The sequence below is a fragment of the Hyaena hyaena genome, unplaced genomic scaffold (genome assembly GCF_003009895.1).
Source record: "Hyaena hyaena isolate Hyena2069 unplaced genomic scaffold, ASM300989v1 scaffold_26, whole genome shotgun sequence".
Taxonomy (NCBI): Eukaryota; Metazoa; Chordata; class Mammalia; order Carnivora; family Hyaenidae; genus Hyaena; species Hyaena hyaena.
Window position 1 is genome coordinate 1,227,133 of NW_024080658.1, and position 22,466 is coordinate 1,249,598.

Genomic DNA, 22,466 nt, shown 5'->3' on the forward strand with positions numbered 1-22,466 from the left:
AGGGGGAAAAAGATATATGAGATGTAAGGAAGAAGTTCAAAGAGTTGGTTTTTAAATCTCACTGTGGGGAGAGTGAGTGTGGGGGCAAGGATTTAAAGCGGTAATTGTTCCAGTTCACATTTAAAAGCAGGAAGTGTGCAGATGCATTTGATGTGCAAATTGCGATTCTGTATCAAGCATTGATTGAAAATCTCTTGCGCTCTGCTTTTTCAATTTCAGCAACTGGACCTACATTCGTGCCCCAAGCCGATCGTTTTCATCATTCACTCCTTCCTGTCAGCGAAGATCACAAGACTGGGCTTGGTGGCCTGAACAGGGGGAGTGACTTGCCTTTGACAAAAAAGCGGGCTGCTGTGTCACCGGAGCGGAACATCAGCCCCACTGCTCACTGCTCGGGGAGCAGTGAGAGGTAGCATGCCGCAGTCAGCTTTACATCCCCGAGTCCTCTGAACTGCCCCACACTTCTCCGTCACCTTCACCAACTACAAGGGAGTGCCCCAAGGAAACACCGCAAGGAATATCAGAAGAAAAATGGCTTTATAGAACAGTAGAAGGGTAAAGAGGTGAGGGCGAATGGAAATACACAGCATAGCTTTGAAATCATGACAATCAAGGACATGGACATTAGAACAGCGTGTGTAGATCCTAATCGTACCAGTTTCTAGGCAACTGGTTCACCCAGGTAAGCAAGGGCTGACTAGATGAGGAATGGACATTTTCACCTCTCCCGCCCCCGGTAACAATGATCCCTTGTTTTAGTGTGATTGATTGCCTACTTCTAATTGAGATGACTTTTGCTGGTAAGGAAAGAGAAGTGCTTCAAGTTGGAAACCAACCTTTTATTTAAGTATGAAGCAGCTGTAATTTTTTTCTTAATGAATATCTTTCAGTGATGCAGAATGAGTCTGAAGTATTCTCATTAGCGTATGCTGAGCAAGAATTAAATAAGGCATCAGATACTGATCTGAGCTCTGAGCTGGTGGAATCTGAGCCAAAGTAGACTTGATATTGCAAAGCTTTGCAGCAGAGTCATGCGCTTGAAAGACAATTAATCTGGGGACTGCACTCACACCAAGGTGTGTTATCTCAGAGCCAAGACTGATAGCTTTACTTATAGAAAGCAAATTATGGGTATTTTTTTTAAAAAGACTGTCATTTGAGATATATATAAACATATGTATCTCCTATATACATAACATACATATATCTATCACAGCTCACATGAGGTTAGCTAATTATCCCCACTTCGTGGTTTTCAGTGGAAGTACTGAGCAATTTATTGACCCTTGCGTCTGCCTGTGCTCGTATGCATGCATTTTCGAACCAGCCATAGGAGCAGCCGCACACAATTCTGGACGATGATGGGCTTTACGCATACACCCAACGTGATAATCAAATCTATTGACAGCATCCACAGCTCTTAGGAATTCCAGGGGAATGATATAATGACCTGATATTTTTCTACAAGAATATTTTCAGACAACATAGAGCATATTTCTGATTTAGTGCTTTTATTTTTACTTTTGAATACAAATTCAGTAAAAGGACACCTGTATCATTTGATTTTGGAGTCCCCTTCCTCAAACCTTGAAAATTAGCTCTAGAGTTTCCGTAAGCCTTTGTGACCCTTCTTTACCCTGTAGTTGATGTAAAGAAATGTTCTGGATCAGACCTGTGTGTTTTTGCAGAACTGTCTTAGCAAATACCTATGCAAAGAGCTTTTAAAAGTGAAAATGTTTTAAAGGAATGTAATTTTACCCACTGAGACGTATGTATTGAGTTACAGAGTTGATAGTAGATTAGTGTTTCCCAAAGTATGTGTCATGTCACTGTAGTTCCAAAAGGCATCAACAGAGGTGTTTTATTGGGGGAGAATAAGAGGTTTGATAACCAAAACTGTGTTAAATACCGAGGTAAGAAATGTTAAACAGATTTCATGATTGCGGGCCTCCTCCAAGGCTTTAATGTACATTGAGACTCTTCAAGGGGATATCCGTGTACTAGGCCAACATTTCTAGAACTTTCTGTCATACATCTTATGAAACCAGTGTTTAAAAAACAAAACAACACAAAACAAAACAAAAAACACTTTGAAACAGCTTTAGAACACCGATTTTTTGTTTGTTTGTTTCTTATTTTAAAATTCTGAGGAGTGAAGTCCCCCCCTGAATACTACAGGAAAGCTTTGATGCACTTGTAAATTATACTGCACCCTTTCATAACTCATTTTCGAAGTCACTGGAATGTTGTTATACGAGAGAATTATTCATTGTAAATAACATTAAAATACATATATTAATGCCAATAGTTCAACAATATGTAATCTAAGGTGCTCAGTACTACATGAAGTATGAGTTAATTACTCATAATGAAATTGCAAAGATCTTATTATATATTTATAGACAAATTAAAATGATCATAATTACAAATATTTCTTCATCACATAAATTTTAGACTGATTAATATCTGGGTGGGGGTCAACAACCTACATTCTCTGCATTTATAAAACTTAATTTAAATATTTATATTTTAGAAAATATACATTTGAATAAATTAATGCATTTTCTTAATTAAAATGTGTTATTAGCAAGAAATAGACAATTTTACTAAGAGAATTGTGTATACAAATAATTTTTTTGCCCTTCAGAGTTAAAGTGTATCATATCTGAGTGGCTATGATGAATCAGTTTCAAATACTTATTTTTCCTCGTTCTGAATTCAGCAAATGACAGTGATTTTACACTGTAGATTTTAATCTTGTCTTGATGCGTGTTGTGGATGTTGTGAAAGACACAAATTCATGTCTGGATATAGTCAGTGAATCAACTGTGTCATTTGGGGGGAATTTGTTTTTTTTTTTCAATCTGCTCTGTGCTCAGTCTGTTTCTTATTTGAATCAATGAATTATTAAATTCACATTTGTCCCTTTAAGGGTAAATCAATACAAATGTCTGATGTTTTAACTGTACTTACTGGGAAGCTACCCAGTTTGCTGGTAGACATGGTTAGGTGATCCCTAAGCATCCCAGGGATTTAATGAAGGCCAATAGGAATATAGAGAGCAATCTCTTTTCTGACTTGAACTAAGTAGAAGAAAAAAAATCATAAATGTCTTAAAAACATCCAGGCAGAGGCGATTAATTAATTCTATCAATTGATGGAATTAAAACACTGAAAAATGCATTCTCCTAAAATTAATGGGCAGGGCCTTTCTGGCCCTTTTTTTACAAGTATTAGATATTCCATCTTGAGGAGAGTGGGCTGGGGTGATGGAGTAACTTTTGAATGTACCTTGAGTTTTAAAAAAATGTGCCTATGTTTATAGCACCATGGATATCATGCAAACTTTATATATGAATTAAATAAATATTCACCTCTGAATGTGGTGGACTGGTTAGTGGTTTCATGGTAGCCACAGATGGAATGTGAAAACATGTCCCACTGTTCTCTTCCTCAGAGACTGGCCTTGGAAGGTGCTAATGGGTAATGAGGACACCAGTAGAAAACTTGGTGTGGGGGGATTTTGTGTATAATTTCAAGATGGGTCTTTCTGGGGGGCTTAGAGATCTTGGCCCTCATTTTAAACTAAAAATACATGGGATTTGACCTGCATACCAAGCTCCAAATACTCAGATCCTCGGTAGCACTGCAACTTGGCTTGTGTTTCAGTTGCTTCTAATGGCTTAGTCTGTGGCTGGGACATCTTTTTACTATTTGAAAATTTAGTAGTATTGAGATTACATTTAGAACTGTAGAATCTCACTTTTGAAGTCATCAAGCACATTATTGCCCAAAGTTTATTTATAATTTTAAGAACACTACCTTAGTATATCTTAGGGTATATGATTTGCTAGAAAATAGTGTGTATGTATACACACACACACATACATACACACACACACACACATAAATGTAGTATATATACATATACATAGTTTGTATATATGTGTATATGTGTGTGTGTATATATATATATATAAATGAATACACATCAGTTAAATTCTTTAAAAGTTTGCACCACCTAAAGTCATCCCACTACTGGTCCAAGTACTACATTGGGGAACACCGACCTTGTATAATATTCCACTAAACTCGGGCGTCTCTTCCTGAACATTCCTTGCAGTGTTCATTCTACCTGAAATCAGAAGTATTGAGCTATGGGATGGGGGCTCTTTGTCTCCTGAGGCGGGTCATTCCATTGCTGGATGACTAGAGTTTTTGGAAAGTCCCTTCATTTTTAGAGCTAAAACTTAGGTCCTCCTTTCAGTCATGATCCTGTTATACCTGAGAAAACACTGAGGTCCTATCTCTTTTCCACATGGATGTCCTATATAATAAAAAGATCTAGCCTGAGGGCTGCTAGGCAATATAAAATGATCTGAAAATGGCTTTAAATAGGACACTTAAATGTCTTATTTTTATCCTTGAAGAACCAATTGACCAAGATTAAAACTCTCTGTAATACCTAGTGGTGGAGAGAGATGGGAAAACAGGCATTTATACGCCCATGTGCATTTGGTAATAATTCAGAAGGCATTTTGGCAAAATCTATAAAAATTTTAAAATGCACATACCTTTTCATTTTGAGTATTTACTCTAGAGATGTAAGTAGACTAACATAGAAGGCTCACCTTTGCAGCATTGTTTGTAACAAGAAGCTAAGAAGGTCAATAAATAAGCTAAATAAATCTTGGCACACTGATGCATTAGAAGGCTGATCCGTCTCTAAGTGCTAATGTGGACAAAATTTCTAAAAGGAAGTTCTGCAAAATGCAGATAAAAACACAGATACATAGATATATAGTCCATTTGTTTTGTTTGTTTGTTTTTGTTTTTGTTTTAAGTGATTCTCAGGAAGAGTGGTACTGCCAAGTCATTTTGGAAATCTGTGGTGCTGTTTTGTCATCACAACGATGGGTGGGGGTTGGGGTGGACACTTAGTATTTACTGAAGAAGAACCACGGCTAGTAGACTTCCTGCAATGTGATGACAGTCCCCCCACCCAATGGAATGTTCTGTCCTCTGAGATGTTCATATAGGTGAAAAATCTATTTATCTGAGCCTAGACCTTGACCATATGTTACATACAAAAAAGCATTTTTTGATTGATTCAATACATTGTGAATTTCCTAGGTGTGCAGCTAACATGTACGTGGAAGGAAGATTGTGTTTTCATTTTGCTCAGGGGATTTCATAAAACATTTTATGAAAACAAATCACCCTTAGCAAGTGCGTACGTACCTGGTACTTGAATCATCAAGGCAGAACACCTGATTACTTTTGCATGTGCCTCATTCACACTGAATCTAAGTAAAAACATTCAACGACTTTTATCTTTTAGTGGAGTTATACCCCAGCATCGCCATACTGAAATGCTTATTATCTTACGATCATTATTGTCCATTTCTAAAACTACTTTACAGTTAGGGGATATCATTTTTTTTTTAAGTTTACTTAATTATTTTGAGAGAGAGCATGCGTGTGCAAGTGGGGGAGGGGCAGAGAGAGAGGGAGCGGGAGAGAGAGAATCCCAAGCAGGCTCTTCACTGGCAGCACAGAGCCTGATGCAAAGCTCCATCTCATAAACCATTGAGATCATGACCTGAGCTGAAGTCAGATGCTTAACCGACTGAGCCACCTGGGTGCCCCTAGGTAGAATATCAATTTTAAAACAATCCTGAGGGCATGTAGGTTATGTTACTACAGTGGACGCATCCTATTCATCTCCTCAGATTCCTCAATGCCACCATCCAGTGTCCTAGACCTTTGCTTAACCTTGGCCACCACCACAGCCAGCTCTGCTTGACCTCAGTGATCCTGCCACTTGCATCCACCCCATTCTTGCTTGGAAATGCTGCCTCACCAGCCTCCTGTCAGGCAGCCAGGCTAACGGGATGCATTCCAGACTTGGATGAAAAGCCACACACTGCAAGGGATAAAAACTGGTGCCCTGGGGCGCCTGGATGGCTCAGTCGGTTAGGTGTCCAACTTCGGCTCAGGTCATGATCTCACCGTTCATGAGACCGAGCCCCGCACTGGGCTCTGTGCTGACAGCTCAGAGCCTGGAGTCTGCTTCAGATTCTGTCTCTCTCTGTCTCTGTCTCTCTGCCTCTCCTCTGCTCTCACTCTCTCTCAAAAATAAATAAAGATTAAAACAAATAAAAACAGAAACAAAAACAGAAAAACTGTGTCCTTAGCAGCCACTAATGACCTGAGCAATCCAGAACTGTACAGGATTTAAATCTTTGTGGGGCCAAACAGGAGATAATAATAGGAAAGAGCCAAGCAGAAAAATAATCCTCTCCTTCCTCCTTCTTGTGTACATTCCTGAGACACGGTTTCTCCGTACTTTTAAATCATTCACTGTAAATATTTCTAAGGTCTTAATAAAAGACTATTATAACCACACCTTAGGTTTGTTCTTTTTCCTTCGAGAATCCTTTGGCACTGGAAATAACTGGAAGCGTGAAGCCATTTCACTTTCTGACTCACAATGTCCTCAGACCTAGGCATCTCCTTGAAACACTGGAAAACCGCATGGCTCCTTCTTTGGCTCATCTCTCTTTCCCTGCATCTTACCAGATGCAGCTAAGTTAGCAAGTGGCCTCCTGACACTTTTTTTTTTTTTTTTTAACATTCTGCCTAAAATAACCCGGATATTCCATGAATGCATTAGGCACAGCTTCTCTTTTCCAGGTTCCCTGGGCAACAGTTTTGCCAAATGTACCATCTCTACCCAACACAGTGAGCTGGTCAGGCCCTGTGACTCCCTCTTTCCCTCCTCCAGGGGCCTCATTCTACACTTCTCATTTTATTTTTTTACTAAAAAAAAATTTTTTAATGTTTTTTCATTTTCGCAAGAAATAGAACACGAGCGGGGGAGGGGCAGAGACAGAGAAGGAGACAGAGAATCTGAAACAGGCTCCAGGCTCTGAACTGTCAGCACAGAGCCTGATGCGGGGTTCGAACTTGGGAATGGTGAGATCATGACCTGAGCCAAAGTTGACACTTAAGGGACTGAACCACTCAGGCGCCCCTATACTTGTCATTTTAAAGAGGGTGAGCTTCCAGCATTATTCCCAGCACAGGTAAATAATCCCCTAATAGTGACATCTAAGCTCAGTCCCTGCACTCTTACCCATATACCTTTGAGGGCCCTGTCAGGCTTACCCTGTATAAAGGCAGGGCACCTGCTCGGCTGGGCTCCTTCCACCCAGGGAGCACCCAAGGAGTGTGCACCTGTACCTCAGCCCCGCCCCCTCTCCTTCTGTGACTTGTAGCTTACACTAAGCGCTATCTGCCGGAAGTTCCTTGCTCCATGCCCTTGGAGGAGCATACGCTGACCTGAAGTTTCTGGGCCTTTTAGGTCTCCCCTTTGTGCCTGCTTTCTGGTTTATTTGAAATTATCTTTGACCACACTTTACTTGAGAATCCAGGCTCTGAGGAAGACAATGTGGAATGAGCTTTGGAATCCCAGCAAGGCACATAAAAATTTAGGAACCAATTTCTTTGACCGGCTGAATTAACTGAAGAGTTCTCTAAGTCACAATTTTCGATTCACTTTGGGGATATAACTTCAACAAAACAAACCTACAGAACAGAACCTGTGGAATCCCTGTGTTTCCTTGGCAAGGATAGGTTTCTGGTCTCCCCTGCCTCTCTCCGCACAGCCTGACTTTACCCCACCACCCAGTCACCGCCCAAGGCTCACTGGCCTCGTGCAGCAAACAACGATGTGGCAAACGTGCAGTGTTTTTGGAAACTGTATTTGGGGCACCTGGGTGGCTCAGTTGGTGCATACAACTGAGTCAGAAGTGGCATCCGACTTCAGCTCACGTCAGGACCTCACGGATTTTGAGTTCGAGCCCTGCAACGGGCTCTGTGCTGACAGCTCAGAGCCTGGAGCCTGCTTTGGATTCTGTGTCTCCCTTTCTCTGCCCCTCCCCACTCATGCTCTGTCTCTCTCTCAAAAATAAACATTAAAAAAAAAAAAAAGGAAACTGTATTTGATGACTCTTTTGAGGGCAGAAATGGCTGGTGATGTAACAGCAGTTTCATATAGTTCAGCCGAATACAACAGAGAATGCGCACATTAAATCAAGTAGATTGGATCTGGGGTTTCTCTACCAATTATCTGGGAATATGAACAAAGTGGAGACTTTGATAGGACAATGGGATTTTAAAAGGAAATCAAGGCACAGTATCTAGGAGAACACTCTAGTACCCATGTTAAGCAGCATCCAATTCCAAGTACAGAGTTTGATGAGCTTTGAGAAGTGTGTATCCAGTACAGCCGCCATCACAACCACGACACAGAATATTTATGTCACCACAAAGCTTCCTCGTGCCACTTTCCATTCACTCCAACATCTGACCCCAGGAAACCACTTTTGCTTTCTGTGACTCTGTATTTCCCTCTTCTAGAATTTCATATTTCTGCCATTTTCTTCTCAGCAGACTTTGAGCATCATCCATATGTTGCTGCATATTTTAGTTTGTTCTATTATATTGATAAGTAGTATTCCATTATATGGATTTAAAAAATTATTTTTAATGTTTTATTTATTCCTGAGAGAGAGAGAGAGACAGCATGAGAAGGGAAGGGTCAGAGAGAGAGGGAGATACAGAATCCAAAGTAGGCTCCAGGCTCTGAGCTGTCAGCACAGAGCCCGACGCAGGGATCGAATCCACAAACCGTGAGATCATGACCAGAGCCAAAGTTGGACCCAACTGAGCCACCCAGGCTCCCCATGGATGTTTTATTTTGTTATTATTTGCGGAGGGGCGGGGAGGAGAGACAGAGGGAAAAGGAGAGAGTGAATCTTTATTTATTTTTTTTCTGAGAGAGAGAGAGAGAGAGAGAGCACGAGCAGGGGAGGGTCAGAGTGAGAGGGAGATACAGAATCTGAAACAGGCTCCAGGCTCTGAGCTGTTAGCACAGAGCCCGACGAGGAGCTCGAACCATGAACTGTGAGATCATGACCTGAGCCGAAATCAGACGCTTAACAGACTGAGCCACCCAGTTGCCCAGGGAGAGAGTGAATCTTAAGCAGGCTCCATGCTCAGCGCAGAGCTGGACACGGGGCTCGATCTCACAACTGAGATAATGAGCTGAGCTGAAATCAAGAGTTGGATGCTCAAGTGAATGAGCCACCCAGGCGCCCCATGGTTATTTTATAATTTGCTTATCCATTCACTTATTGATGGACATCTTGGTTGTTTCTAGCTTGGGGCTATTAAGCATTAGCCGGTATGAGTATTAGGTGTAATTTTTTTTCTATGACACAGGCTTTTATTTACCTTGGGTAAACGGGAATGGCTGAGTCATATGCTGAATGTAAACTGAATTTTATAAGAAACTTAAAATATTTTTCAAAATGATTAGAGCATTTTCAATTCCCAACAGTAATGGATGAGATTTCCAAATGCTCCACATAGTCACCAAGACATGGTATCATCAGTTTTAAAGTTTTATACATTCTAGTTGGTGTTTAGATGCATTTCATTATAGTTTTTATTTTCACTCCTGTGATGAGTGAGGAGACTGAACATCGTTTCATATGTTTATTGCCATTCCTATATCTTCTTTTGTGAAATGTTTTTTCAGCTCTTTGCCTATTAAAAAAAAGCCTTTAGGTTACGTGTTATTATTAAGCTGTAACAGTTCTTTGGTTCTTTATATACTGTAAATAAAATGCTCACACTCACTATTTTCAGTCATCAAAAAAAGAAACAGGGACTCTGGGGGTAGGTGTGCAAACTGATTTCTCAGAAAGGCAATTTGGAAATATTACCATCAATCTTAAGACTCACAAATTCCACTCCTAAAAAGTTATATAGAAAAAATAATCAGTGATGCATTAGGAAGATTCAGTACAATTTTATTTATAATAGGGGAAAATTGAGCCTATTATGTCCAAAAAAGGTGACTGGTTAAACAAATGGCAGCTCCTTGGTGTTACAGTTATTAAAATGAGATATATGCAAAATTCATGATATATTGTTATGTGACAAACAGACTATTAAATTAATACACAAACACATATGAATACACATACACACAAATACACACAAGTGTGGCCCTAACTTTAGAATATTTTAAAAATAATTACATGTATATTTTAAAAGTATTAACAGTGGTTACCTAGAGAGGGTGGGCAATGTTGGAATATTTTTTTACTCTTTTTTGTATTTTCTGCATTTTCCAGATTTTCTACCATGAGAAAAGATCTTGTTTTCCAGGAGTCTCTACTTAGTTATTTTCACTCTATCTAAGTTTCACATTTCTACCCTTTCTTCATTTTTAATCCCAAATAAACATGAATAACTCCAACAGCGGTGGCCCCGAGGCAGGGGTAAGGGAAGACGGCCACCTGTGTGAATTTTTTTACTGATATTTTCTAAACCAGGAACTGCCCAATCAAGTATGCTGTTGGGTCACATGAGAAAAGCCACTGGCAATTTCTTACTTGAGATTCAGCCATTTGAACAGGCCTGACAACAAAGACATTTACCAAGAAGAAAAGAAATAACTTTTTCTATTTATTGAAATAATTAAATAACCAAGAGTAAACATTTAAAAACATATTTAAAAATATTAACCTTAAAAATTAAAATATACCGAAACTATAAAATAAGTATACAATTAAAAAAGCACATTTAACTGAGCATCCTCAGAACTATATAAATATGAATATTTATAAAATTATTTAGAGATGTAACATCTATTCTATGAATAAAGTTTGAAATTTGCTTATAATTTTCAAACCAAGAAAGGAAGTAGTAAATAACAGCTCTGGCCAAAAAACAAAGACAAAACAAAAAGATAGCTCTGGCCAACTTATAACTGTCCAAAGAGAAAGATTCTGTGTTATTTCTTGCTTGTCTTTTCTAATACCCATTCAATCACCTAGGAGGAGAAAAAATATGATTATGGTTTATTTCTTCTGAAAACACAAGGGACAGAAAAAGTTAAAACAGTATGACAGAAATTTAAAATAAGAAGTAGCACGTCAAAATCTTAAAACACGTTTTATCTTAAAAACACATTTTATTTTCTAACTGAAAAAACGAAATTGAAGTTAGATTTCTACTGCAGAGTACAGAACTGTCCTCACCGAACACAATAAAGATTCTGCTGTATTTTTTCACCTTTCTTAAAAAACGTTTTCAAAGGGTCACTGGAAAGAAATTAAACCAAACTCTGAAAACAACTAATCAAAATGGATTAATTTTTCCAGTTCCTTGGATTATTTTTTTTTCTTTTTTAACATCATGTTTAGAAACTCTTTAGTTAGCAGAGCAACCTATTAAATACTCCAAAATGCTCTGTTTCCATTAGTCTATTATTAAGTATTTTAAAGAGAGTTCTTACTGCATATGTAACAGCATCAAAGCTACCCTAAAATAAAATAGCAATTTAATTGAATGTAGTTTCTTGGGAATAAGTTATTTACCTGCACAGCATTGTTGTTTGCTGTTTTCTTCATTTCTTCAAATAAACCTCTTGAAGTTTTAAGATCCTAAATATAATAAAATAAAGCATTTCACGATTTGTACATTAAATTACAGAGAACAAGTCATTATTAATTAAATAAACTTGAGATTATCCTAAAACAGTCTACAAGTATCAGTGTGACTCAGAAACTATTACCAAAAAAAAAAAAAAAAAGTAAAAGTAAAAGATTATAATTAGCTCTACCCTGAAGTATCAAGATACTTCAATATCTGTAACAGGAAAATACATATAAATATATATAAATCTATTATATATATATATATAAATCTATGTCATTCTAACCTCATATTCACAGCAGTACTGACCAAATCTAAGCCCCATCCCTGACTAGGAGTATCCACTAATGCCTTGGTACTCAGGAAATGAGTATACAGCATTTGTGGTTTATTTTTGAGGTAAAATCTCTACAACAAAGAGGGAATGACTTTGTTGACAGAAAAGGAAACTGAAATCTCTGACTTTCAAAAAATATGATTATATCAAATTAAGATTACAAAGTAAAAAAAAAATGTAATTGAAAAAGAAAAGCAGTCCTCTGCTGTACCTCTAAGTTCTGTTTCCCAGAAGAAAGATGGACACTTTCAGTTATTTTAGGTGTTTCTCTTATTTATACCTTCATGTTTCTGAATAATATGCTGTGCTGCTACTTTCTGATTTAGGAATTAGAGGCAATGAGCACTGTTACGAGTTATAAAGGTAATGGGTTCAGGTGTCTGAATCCTTCCAGCCCCTCCCCTTCCTCTCAGTAACTGTTGGACCACATTTTTGATGAATAAATAGTGTGTGTTTGCATTATTATACCTCTGTAAATACAGTTCAGTCTTGAGCTAAGTAATATATTATAATTATCCCCTCCTGTAACATTTTGTCTATCCTGTAGTTAAATTACATTTGCTTAGTTTGCCGCACGTATAATTCTAGGTCTCCCTGCCAAATGGTGCAATAGCACTGATTCAACGTACAAACAGCAAAGTTGTTTCCAAACACTCAAACACACTGGATAATCTTTCAGTTAAATTTTTTTTAAGTCTGATTTTTATTCTTATTCTTACTTTTTCACCTGGCGATCCTTCTCCCAAAGCCTGTTCTGACTTGGTCTAACTGCTCCCTAGGTCAGTTCTTAGTTTTTGACTCAGTCCCTTGTTCTGCTAAACTTCATCCTCTTTACAGATGCTTTGAAGCAGCCTATGTTCCCCTATGTTCATCTTTTGAGTTTCTCAAATTCCATATATGAGTGAAACCCTGTATTTGTCTTTCTCTGACGGACTTATTTGGCTTAGCATAATACCCTCTAGTTCCATCCACGTTGTTGCAAATGGCAAGAGTTCATTCCTTTTCGTTGCTGAGTAGTATTCCAGTGTATATATACATCACATCTTCTTTCCCCATTCATCAGTCAATGGACATCTGGGCTCTTTACCTAATGTGGCATTGTTGATGGCGCTGCTATAAACATTGGGGTGCACGTACCCCTTCAAATCAGCATTTGTGTATCTTTTGGATAAATTCCTAGTAGTTCAACTGCTGGGTTGTAGAGTAGTTCTATTTTTAGTTTCTTGAGGAACCTCCCATTTTCTTATCCTGTTTCCTGTTTTCATCATTAGATTGTAATTTCTGGTAAATTTCTTAATCTCAACTGTTCAGCTTTTCTGTTGGATTGATTTATCACATTTTTAATTTCAAGGAACTTTCATGTTCTAAACAGTTTCTGGAAATAGCATCCTGTTCTAGTTTTATGGATGCAATTATCTTCTCTCTGAGAGAATTATAGGTTTTATGAAGTTTTCTATAGCTTTCTACTCCTTAAGAGTTCCCTTCATTCCTTTACATTTTGGTATCTCTTCACTGGAAAAGCCTCAAAAGTCTGCTAATCCTTGGAGGTCCACTCATATTTAAAAATGAGATGTAAAATTATACCGGAAGCTCTGCCTGGAGGCATTACAAGGTAGGGTTATTAGGAGGCCAGTGGGTTTTTCCTTGTGGCCTTTAATTCTTTTTTCTCCAGAGACTACTGCCTGTACTGTCACCGAGCTGGTGGGGGGGAGAGTACACACAATATACCGTGTAGTTGCCCGTGTGACAGAAGGACCTATAAAGCAAGGTTCCCCAGTTCTCTTTGTCGATCTTTATTCAATCCCCTTATCTCCCGCCAGGCACCATGCTCCGTTTCTCCACGATACTTGGTGTCTTCACATCCTAAGCACCTTGGTGACCGTGTCACATGAAGTGGTTTGTTCCTCACTGGGGCTCAGCGGGGTGTAAACTTCTGTACTGCGATACCATGCTTCCGTGGGCTCTGTCCTGTTCAACAACGTACTAAACACACTACTATTTTTTTCTCTCTGTTTCTCTGCTTTTGTACTTTAATACTGTCTTTCTTGAGAGGTTTTCAAAAGAAGGCGAAAGAACACATGTAGTTTTAACCAGGAACTCACACAAAACCCTGATTCGAGTCAGAAACTCTTAAAACTGGAGATAATCTAACACCTTCGTTTTACAGAGGCATCATCTGTGTGGCTGATCTGTCCAGTCTCACGACCTGAGAGCAGATCTGAAATGAGAAACAGGGTGTTCTGATACTCATCCCAGCTGCCTTTTTCGCTATGTACTAAAACTACTAATTAAACATGTTTTGAAGCTTATTATCAATTTAAGTTGTTAGGGAGATACCGAGGACCAGTTAAAATGTAGTTTTCTATATATGAAGACAAAACTCAAATAAGTCACATATAAAATAGTTTGGCTCTTATTTTCCTTCCTTCCTTCCTTCCTTCCTTCCTTCCTTCCTTCCTTCCTTCCTCCCTCCCTCCCTCCCTTCCTTCCTTCCTTCCTTCCTGAGAGCAGAGAAGAGGGGCAGAGAGAGAGAGAGAGACAGAGAGAGTGCAAACAAGGAGGGGCAGAGAGAGCGCAACAGAGTCCTAAGCAGGCTCCAAGATCAGCGTGGAGCCCAACACAAGACTCTATCTCACGACCATGAGATCATGACCTGAGCCAAAATCAAGAGTTGGACGCTTATCGCTTCTCGGCCTTTTGGCTAAGATCAAGTGAAGAGTTGGATGCTCAACTCCTAGGACACCGAGGCGCCACACTGGCTACAATTTTTCTATCTCCACTTAAAAAAAAACATCCGGTAACAAGTTATAAGCTATCAATGTACAATTTTGCTGTTCGGAGAGAAGACACTGTACCTTCAGATAGAACTTGGAGATCTCGAAGAGGCGCTGGCTGCATGCAGTGAAACATCCATGAGCCTCAGTAATGCTGTGTTTCTTCAAGGTTTCTGTAACTACTTCTTTCAGTATCTTGAATAGAACATACATATGACTAGTATTTCTTGGAAAAGGTACACATGCATTGCATTTTAGAGTTGTGTGAATTATACAATCCTGTAACTCTGTGAAAAAGATTTTATTTATTTTATATAGACCAAGACAATTGAGGAAAAAAAAGAGATCTGGAATATTTATATGGTCACACATACCATAAGATACCTACCTGTTAGGAAGAGATGACTGGAGTATATTTAGAGGAATTTGAATCATGAGTTGTTAAACAAAATCTGAGTGTAAAGGCTAGACACGGTAGAGATATACATGGGGTATATTTTTTATTGTGTAAAATTTCAAACACTAAAAAGGAGACAGAACATTTTATAATGAATCACTATCTCAATATAACAAACAGTTTCAATAAGGATCAATTTATGGCTAATTTCATTTATACCTCTGCCCACTTATCCATTATCCTTCTTATGCTGGATTATTTTAAAGTACATTACAGATACCATTTTACTCCATTCATAAAATTTTTAGATATACAATTTATTTTTTAGACATACATTTTAAATGAACCAAATAAAGGAATTTCTTGCCATGTAGAACTGAGACAAGAAACAAATCTTTACCCGTGTGTGTTTCTGTGATCTTGATTCCTTAATTTGCCTTGATGTTTTTGATCCATGAACACTTTTTTGACCAGAACTGGCTTTCGCAGTGACTTTTGAAGCCTCACCGCTAAGAACTGGAGCGGACGGACAGGGCACAGAGAACGGTCGCTCTGCTCGCGGCTTTCTGCGCGTCACTGCCTGATGATGCGGGTTGGCGCTGCCACTTGTCTGAGAGAGAAGAGAATCTGAACTTTCAGACTTCACAAGTCTATTGTGGAGAAATATATCAAAAACACAGATGAAGTGAATCAACAGTGAGGTCCATTTTCTGCCCTGAATGTGACAACTATATCCCCTGAAACATAAACCCAAGGAAAGCAAACAAGATCTCTTGCTATGACTGCCTTAAATCATTGACAACTATGCAGCTGCTCTCTTAGTTCTTCAAATGAGTGACTGAAACATAGAAAGCAAGAAACAGCGACCGACAATTTCAGGTGGGATGAAAAGCAACAAGGAGTATCACTGTTGCCCTCCCCACCAATTTACAACTTCTCCCCTCTATCAGCTCCAGCACTCCAGGTGGTGATATTTATAAATTTAATAATCATCTATTAAGTATGCTTTTCTATAAAGATAATTTTGACAAAGAAACCATAACCTTTACTTATGGTACCCATGCAACTACCTAGGCAATATAAATAAGTATTAAAATACAAGTGAAACTATAAAATTGGCTCATGTTTCAATCTTTCTAAAATATTTAATTTTGCTTTTACAAGATAGGGTCTCATATCCTTCAATCCTGCCAACCCACAGACCACAGTGTTCTTTCTTTTCCAGAACACATATCTCATTATTAGACTCAAGTCAGAAATAATAAAAAAAAACATTGCTGCAAAATACAGTATCAGAAATGTTAATAGATTTGCTTTTTAGGTTTATCACATATAAAAAGTACCACAGATTTGTAAAATCCTCATAAAAATAATTTAGTTATTACAGGAGCACCCGAGTGGCTCAGTCGGTTAAGCATCTGACTTCAGCTCAGATTATGGTCTCATGGCTCATGGGTTCCAGCACCACGTTGGGCTCTGTGCTGACAGCTCAGAGCCTGGAGCCTGCTTCGGATTCTGTGTCTCCCTCTCTCTGACCCTCCCCATCTCGTGCTCTGCCTCTCTCTCAAAACTAAACATTAAAAAAATAATTTAGTTATTCTATATCAGGGAGATAATATTCTAATATTTTTAACTGCTCAAAAAATTAAAGTTTTACATTAACATATTTCATACATTTTGAACGGTTTACATACAATAAGAATTTAAATCTTGCTGTAGATGCCAAAGACCTAAATTTGATAAAGGTCCTAAAGATATATAAATTCAAGAGGATTCAGACTGTTTCTGAAACTTCCGTTCCAGTATTTGGACATTTTACTTAGCTAGCAAAACAAAGGATCTGGAAAAGTTTTGTATAATATTATGTAGTGTTTTAAGCTACATGTATGAGAAACAGTGGAAGCCCCTGTTGGAGGGGCCGAGGCAGGCAGAAAGGTGGGAGGAGGCAGGAAGATGCAGGAAAGCCGCCATCCCCCAGCCCCCTCTTCCACAAAGCAGTTCTGCTGCTTCGTCAGTTGGGTGAGCTCTCTAGTGTTGCACTGCTTCACCACTCTACAGCCCGTCGTGCTAACAGACTGCGTACTAGCACAGCAAGAAATTCCAAGTCATGTCTTCTTATAACTTACAAGTGTAAACCGCTCACAATAAAATCAAAACTCCTGATATGAAGGAATTAATCTAAGATCTATACAGAAAGCTACCTAAAAATAGGAAGGACTAATATGGCTCAGGCGGTTGAGCATCCAACTCTTGATTTCAGTTCAGGTCATGATCCTGGAGCTGTGGGATCGAGCCTTGTATCTGGCTCTGCACTGAGTATGGAACCTGCTTGGGATTCTCTCTCTTTCTCTCTCTCTCTCTCTCTGTCTCTCTCCCTCTCCCTCTTCCTCTGTCCCTCTTTTCAGCTCACACTCTTCCTCTCTCTAAATATTTTTTTAAAAATAAAAATCAAATATATAAATTAAAAAACGATTACTCTAAGGACTAACACACTTTCTGTCAAGAGACTATCTTTAGGTACTTAATATATCACCTTTTGGGAGGATAAAGGCAGTTTAGATCTTTTGATCTCCTTTTCAATCGAGATACTTCAGTTCGGAGTTCGCTTTGTAAAGCTTCTCCATCAGGGACGCTTCCAGGCTCTGACACGACTGCAGGTGACGGAAGGGGGCTCAACACCGTGGGGACTGGAAAACTTTCTCTGGTGCAGGTGGTCTGGGTTTCATAGCGAATAAGACGAGACTGAAGTTCAGAAAATCCCCCGTCTCTTTCTAGGGCTTTTCGGTCATCCAAGCAATATCTAAACAAGAGAAAGACCATTAAGATCACAGCCTCCAGGACAGCAATAGGCTTTCCCCTGCCAGTTAGGAAACAGGAAAACATTGACTTGAAAACTTCCTAATAAATGTTGGAAGGTTGAGCGAACGGCCAACTTCCCTCACAAGTTCACTTTTTTTCTAGTCTGCTAGATGACATGGCAAAAGATTAAAAATTTTGAAGTACGATCTGATTCCTCTTTGACTATTTCTGGGCAACAGATTAAGTTAATCCTCTGGCTTATTTTTAAAATAATAGAGTTGCTGTCTTAATACTCTTTAAATCTCTACCAACCTCTGATTCCTCAGTATGGCGGATATGTAACAACATGAAATGCTGACTTCTGTTAGAAAGGGCAAGTTTATTTTCAACACAAAGATGAAAAGGGTATAAAGGTATTCTAACTGGCTCACCAAACACGGCTCAGAACATTTTACATTTTTTCTTTGAAACTCACTTCCCCCCTTATTACTGATTGACAGATTTTTCTTCAAACAACTTCAGCTGTCCCTGTGCATCTGGTTTCTAGCTAAATCTGACTCAAGGAATCAGTGAGAAGTTAGCTCAGTGAATTCTTCTGGACATAAAAAAATCGCATGTTGTTAAGTACAACAAATAAGCATATCAGGAAAATCACCTAGAAGCTATGTGACCTTGGAATACTCTCCCCTTCCTCCCCTGCTACAACTATGTCAGGGAAACACAAACGGCTTCACATACATGATGGGTGGACCATAAAAATTAAAACCTTTCTCTACAATCTGTCCCCTTGGCTTGTAAAATTCTAAGATATTCCCTAAAATCAGAACTTTGAGTCCACAAGCTTTTAGTTCAACTCCCAAGGAGTAGATCATTACCCTAACATCTGATTGCCTGATGGCTTTAAGGACTTTTTGTATCCCTTGTGACACTTTCATATTTGATTTCAGGAAGCCGGACTTCCTGGATTTAAATCTGGCTCCACCACTGGTTAGCTGTTTGGACTTAGCCAAATTACTTAACTTTTATCTCTGTTTCTGTTGCCTCACATGCAAAATGAGATTTATAGTGGTCATCTCCAAAAGCCACTGTGAGGATTCCTTGAACGGGAGCATGTAAGCACTCAGCACTGAGGCCGAGAACATGTGAGCAAAGCAGTTAATAAACATATGCTGCTCTTGCTGTTATGATCATTATCATTATTATTAGCAGGTTTACTTTCTACCACAGTAAACCTTACAGTGTGCTCAGAATATGCAGCCTAGCCAGGATTTAGACCCAAGTTGGTGAGTTCAGAACCTAACTTTAACCAAGTTAGTGCACCATCTTATTTTAAGTTGGAAGGATCATCATACCCGGGGGTCGGTCAACAACAACTGACCATTAGAATCATGGGAAAAGCTTTTACGAGATACTGATACCAGATCTACATGCCCAGAGTTTCTGATTTAATTGGCCGGGGATGAAACCCAGTCATGTTATGTTTTTTCAAAAGCCATGCATCCAGATGACTATAAGGTTTGGCTAGGACTGAAAATCTCTAATCTAACCCAGTAGTTTACTTTAACAGGAGAACACTGAGTCCCCAAGTCAGAATGTGAAGTGATGGCTGAACAGGTCTCTCGGTTCTCTAACATTATTTCTCTAGTCTCTTGTTTAATAAAACATATTTCATTAAAAACCAGCAGTAACCCTAACGATTACTGATGAGTCTTATTTCTATCCTGGGCAACCAACAGAATCTAGAACAAAATTAAGAGTGTTAAGAAAAGTTCTAGGCAAGAGGTAATGTAATGCCTGATGAGCCCAGAGAAAATTTTTGAGAAAAAAGATACAAATGAATATGTTTTTCTGCTCTGAGCTTCTGAGTCCAACATGCAGATATATTCCTTCCAGTTTTAACATCTCTTGATCACAGCTGTTCATAATGTCATTCCTTCAACTGAATTATGTGCACTGTGCCTGTTGACTGTACCATTTAAAATGTCTTCAATTGCTTACACTATGATCTGGTACTGAAACAAAAAAGTACTTTGTAAATAAGAAAGGAACAGAAACAGAGTAGCAGGGTGCATATTTGGTATTAGTTAAGTAAATAATCATAGTTAAATAAATGACCTACACTTCTAATATTTTCTTGCAAAACCATAACCAAATGCATTATGCGTCCAAAGAAAGAAAAATACCTTCAAGATGAGGCTATTTTTGTCTGGTAACTACATAACAGGCAAGATACTGCCTAGTGGACACCGAGCAATGTCAATGAAGGCAGGAGAAACTGCCAGATCTCTTGCGGTAGATGAAAGAAATGTGAAAGTAACAGGAGGCTGGTGTGGCTAACGGTCACAATTTGATAGCAGAGTTTAATTTGTTGTTAAAGAAAACAGTACATCTTACAATCAACGGTATCTAACACTTCAGGATAAAATAGGTGAAAATGCAGACAAATGAGCCAACAGAGGATATACTTCATTTTGCCTTAAGAAAACACTGAGTTGTACTTGAGTAGTTTATATATATTTTTTCAAAATATTCCTTATGTCTGGGTATAGAAGATTCTAAAAGTTTATAGCAACATGAGGAAGAGAGAACTCTCCTTTCAGCTTCATATTTACTTTAAAATTCCACTGGACTTTTGTTCCAAGCAGATACATCATCCATATTGAACGTAATAGCCCACCCCCACCCCCCCGCAGTATATACCCAAACCTTCTGGATTCACTGTGCTCACCTCCCACAACTTCATTAGTGTGATCTCAATGCTCTCAGATTAAGGAGCACAAATGTAAAAGAAACAAAACAAAACAAACTGAGCCACAGAAAGATTTGTTTGTTTATGGGGGTAGGTAGTTCCCTATTGCTCATTTTAAAGTCCTCAACTGTTTTTCCACACACAGACAAAAGTGTAATGTTATTGCACGTAAAAACACTGTTCTTGTAGTATCGCTTTGTATACATAGACCAGTTTACTTATCTATTTTACCGCCATACACCTAAGCTGTTTCCAATCTGGGGCCACTATGGATAAAAATGCTCTGTACCATCTTGTTCAAGTCTTCCTATGGAGTTGTGGTTTCATTTCTCTTAGGGAAATGCCCAGTGTTGGAAGTGATGAGCCGTGGGATCTGAGTATGTTTAGTTTTATAGGAACCTGTCAGAGCCTTAGCTGGAGTAGATGTATCATTTCATACTCCCACCAGCAATGTATGACAGTTCTGATTGTTCCATATACGTGTAAGTACTCCTCAGTCTTCCTTAATGTTAGCCGCTTTGGTGGCTGCACAGGATTTTATTTTATGGATATATACTAAATCAAACCCCTACAGTTAGACGTTTCCAATATTTCTTGTTTTAAATAACATTGTGGGAAACACCTTTGCATAACAACTTTCAGTATATACTATTTTTTTTTCATTATGCTAAATGGATCAATCTGATGTTATAAACATTTGCATGGGTTTTGGTAAATTACTGAGCAGTCCTTCAGACAGGCTGTAACAACTCATACTTCTATGAGCTGGCTTATCCTTCATGTTCCTTCACTACTAACAGGACTTTCTAAGTGAAAAGTATCCTCCTGGTTGTTTCTATTTACATTAGGAAAGCAAATTAAAAAACAAATTTAAAAAAGGTGATAAAAACAATTTGTCATGTGTATCAGTCATTTGTATTTCCTCTTTAATAAACAAATGGCTCAAGATTTGCCACAGGGAGATTTATTTTATTTTCTTACTGATTTGAAAGCATTCTCTAATTACAAAAGAAAATACCTTCTCATTTATGTTAAACAGAATTTTCCTCAGTTTAATCCTTACTTTAAGGATTTCTTTTGCTTCTGTTGATTACTGACACCACTGCGTTAAAATTTGGACAAATCATTCTTTTCTTTTTTTGGTTTCTTCCGCTGTTAGAATGAATTAAAAAAAGCTTCCCTATACTTAGAACAGATTTTCCCCTACATTTTATGCTAGTTCTTTCCTTTCACAAATCTTCACTTTTAATTCTAAATACATCTGGGATTTATTTTCATATTTGGGGTCAATTAAGAATCATTTTAAATTATTTGTGTATGTAATCATATTTTCACTATTATCTATTGACTATTTTACTTCTTGCTCTCTGATTTGAAATTCTTCCTCTATTAGATCACATTCTGATGTGTACTTGCTTTCTTCCTTGGACTTCCTATTTAGGTCTAGTCCCACACTGTAATTATAATGGCTTTATAATAAAATTTTCTGGTTATATGATAAAATTTATTTCATTCTTTAAGTAAAAGGGAGGAGGCTTCTTACCAGATAAATTAAAAAATTATTTCATCCAAAGGTTCAAAGTTGTTAAGAATTATATTAAATATTTACATTTATTCCTGAAGAACTAATGCCTTTAGAATATGGGATCTGTGCAGAGGGAAACGAGCATGTTTCCCCTACATAATCAGCGTTGTTCTATGTCCCCTAATATAGAGTATTTGCACTTTTTCTATTCTGTATGTCTTGCAAAAATACTTCTAATATTTATGGCTTTATAGGCTATTTTGAATGAGATCTTTTTTTGGAGTGTTTAAAATTGGAAATGGTTGGTTTAGAGGTAAACTAGACTTTTACATGTTTTATCACTGGCCACTATTCAAATTCTACTACTTCTA

The 22,466-nt window shown here is 38.2% G+C and overlaps 2 protein-coding genes across 6 annotated transcripts in view; one reads left to right on the forward strand and one right to left on the reverse strand.

Annotated features, from left to right (window-relative positions):
- SNTB1 (syntrophin beta 1) overlaps positions 1–3,381 on the forward strand; it is a 222,810-nt gene extending 219,429 nt beyond the window's left edge. The window contains exon 7 of the mRNA XM_039227227.1: positions 220–3,381. Within this exon, the coding sequence (XP_039083158.1) occupies positions 220–312 (93 nt within the window). The 3' untranslated portion in view covers positions 313–3,381. The remainder of the gene's footprint in view (positions 1–219) is intronic.
- A 6,519-nt stretch (positions 3,382–9,900) lies between these two features.
- LOC120228658 (MDM2 binding protein) overlaps positions 9,901–22,466 on the reverse strand; it is a 77,688-nt gene continuing 65,122 nt past the window's right edge. For 3 of the 5 annotated variants that reach the window (XM_039227205.1, XM_039227203.1, XM_039227202.1), the window contains 5 exons: positions 17,556–17,822; positions 15,423–15,672; positions 14,707–14,820; positions 11,457–11,522; positions 9,901–10,909 (listed from right to left, as the gene is read on the reverse strand). In XM_039227205.1, the coding sequence (XP_039083136.1) occupies positions 10,871–10,909; positions 11,457–11,522; positions 14,707–14,820; positions 15,423–15,672; positions 17,556–17,822 (736 nt within the window). In that variant the 3' untranslated portion in view covers positions 9,901–10,870. The remainder of the gene's footprint in view (positions 10,910–11,456; positions 11,523–14,706; positions 14,821–15,422; positions 15,673–17,555; positions 17,823–22,466) is intronic. The other 2 variants (XM_039227207.1, XM_039227206.1) reach the window with 1 other exon arrangement.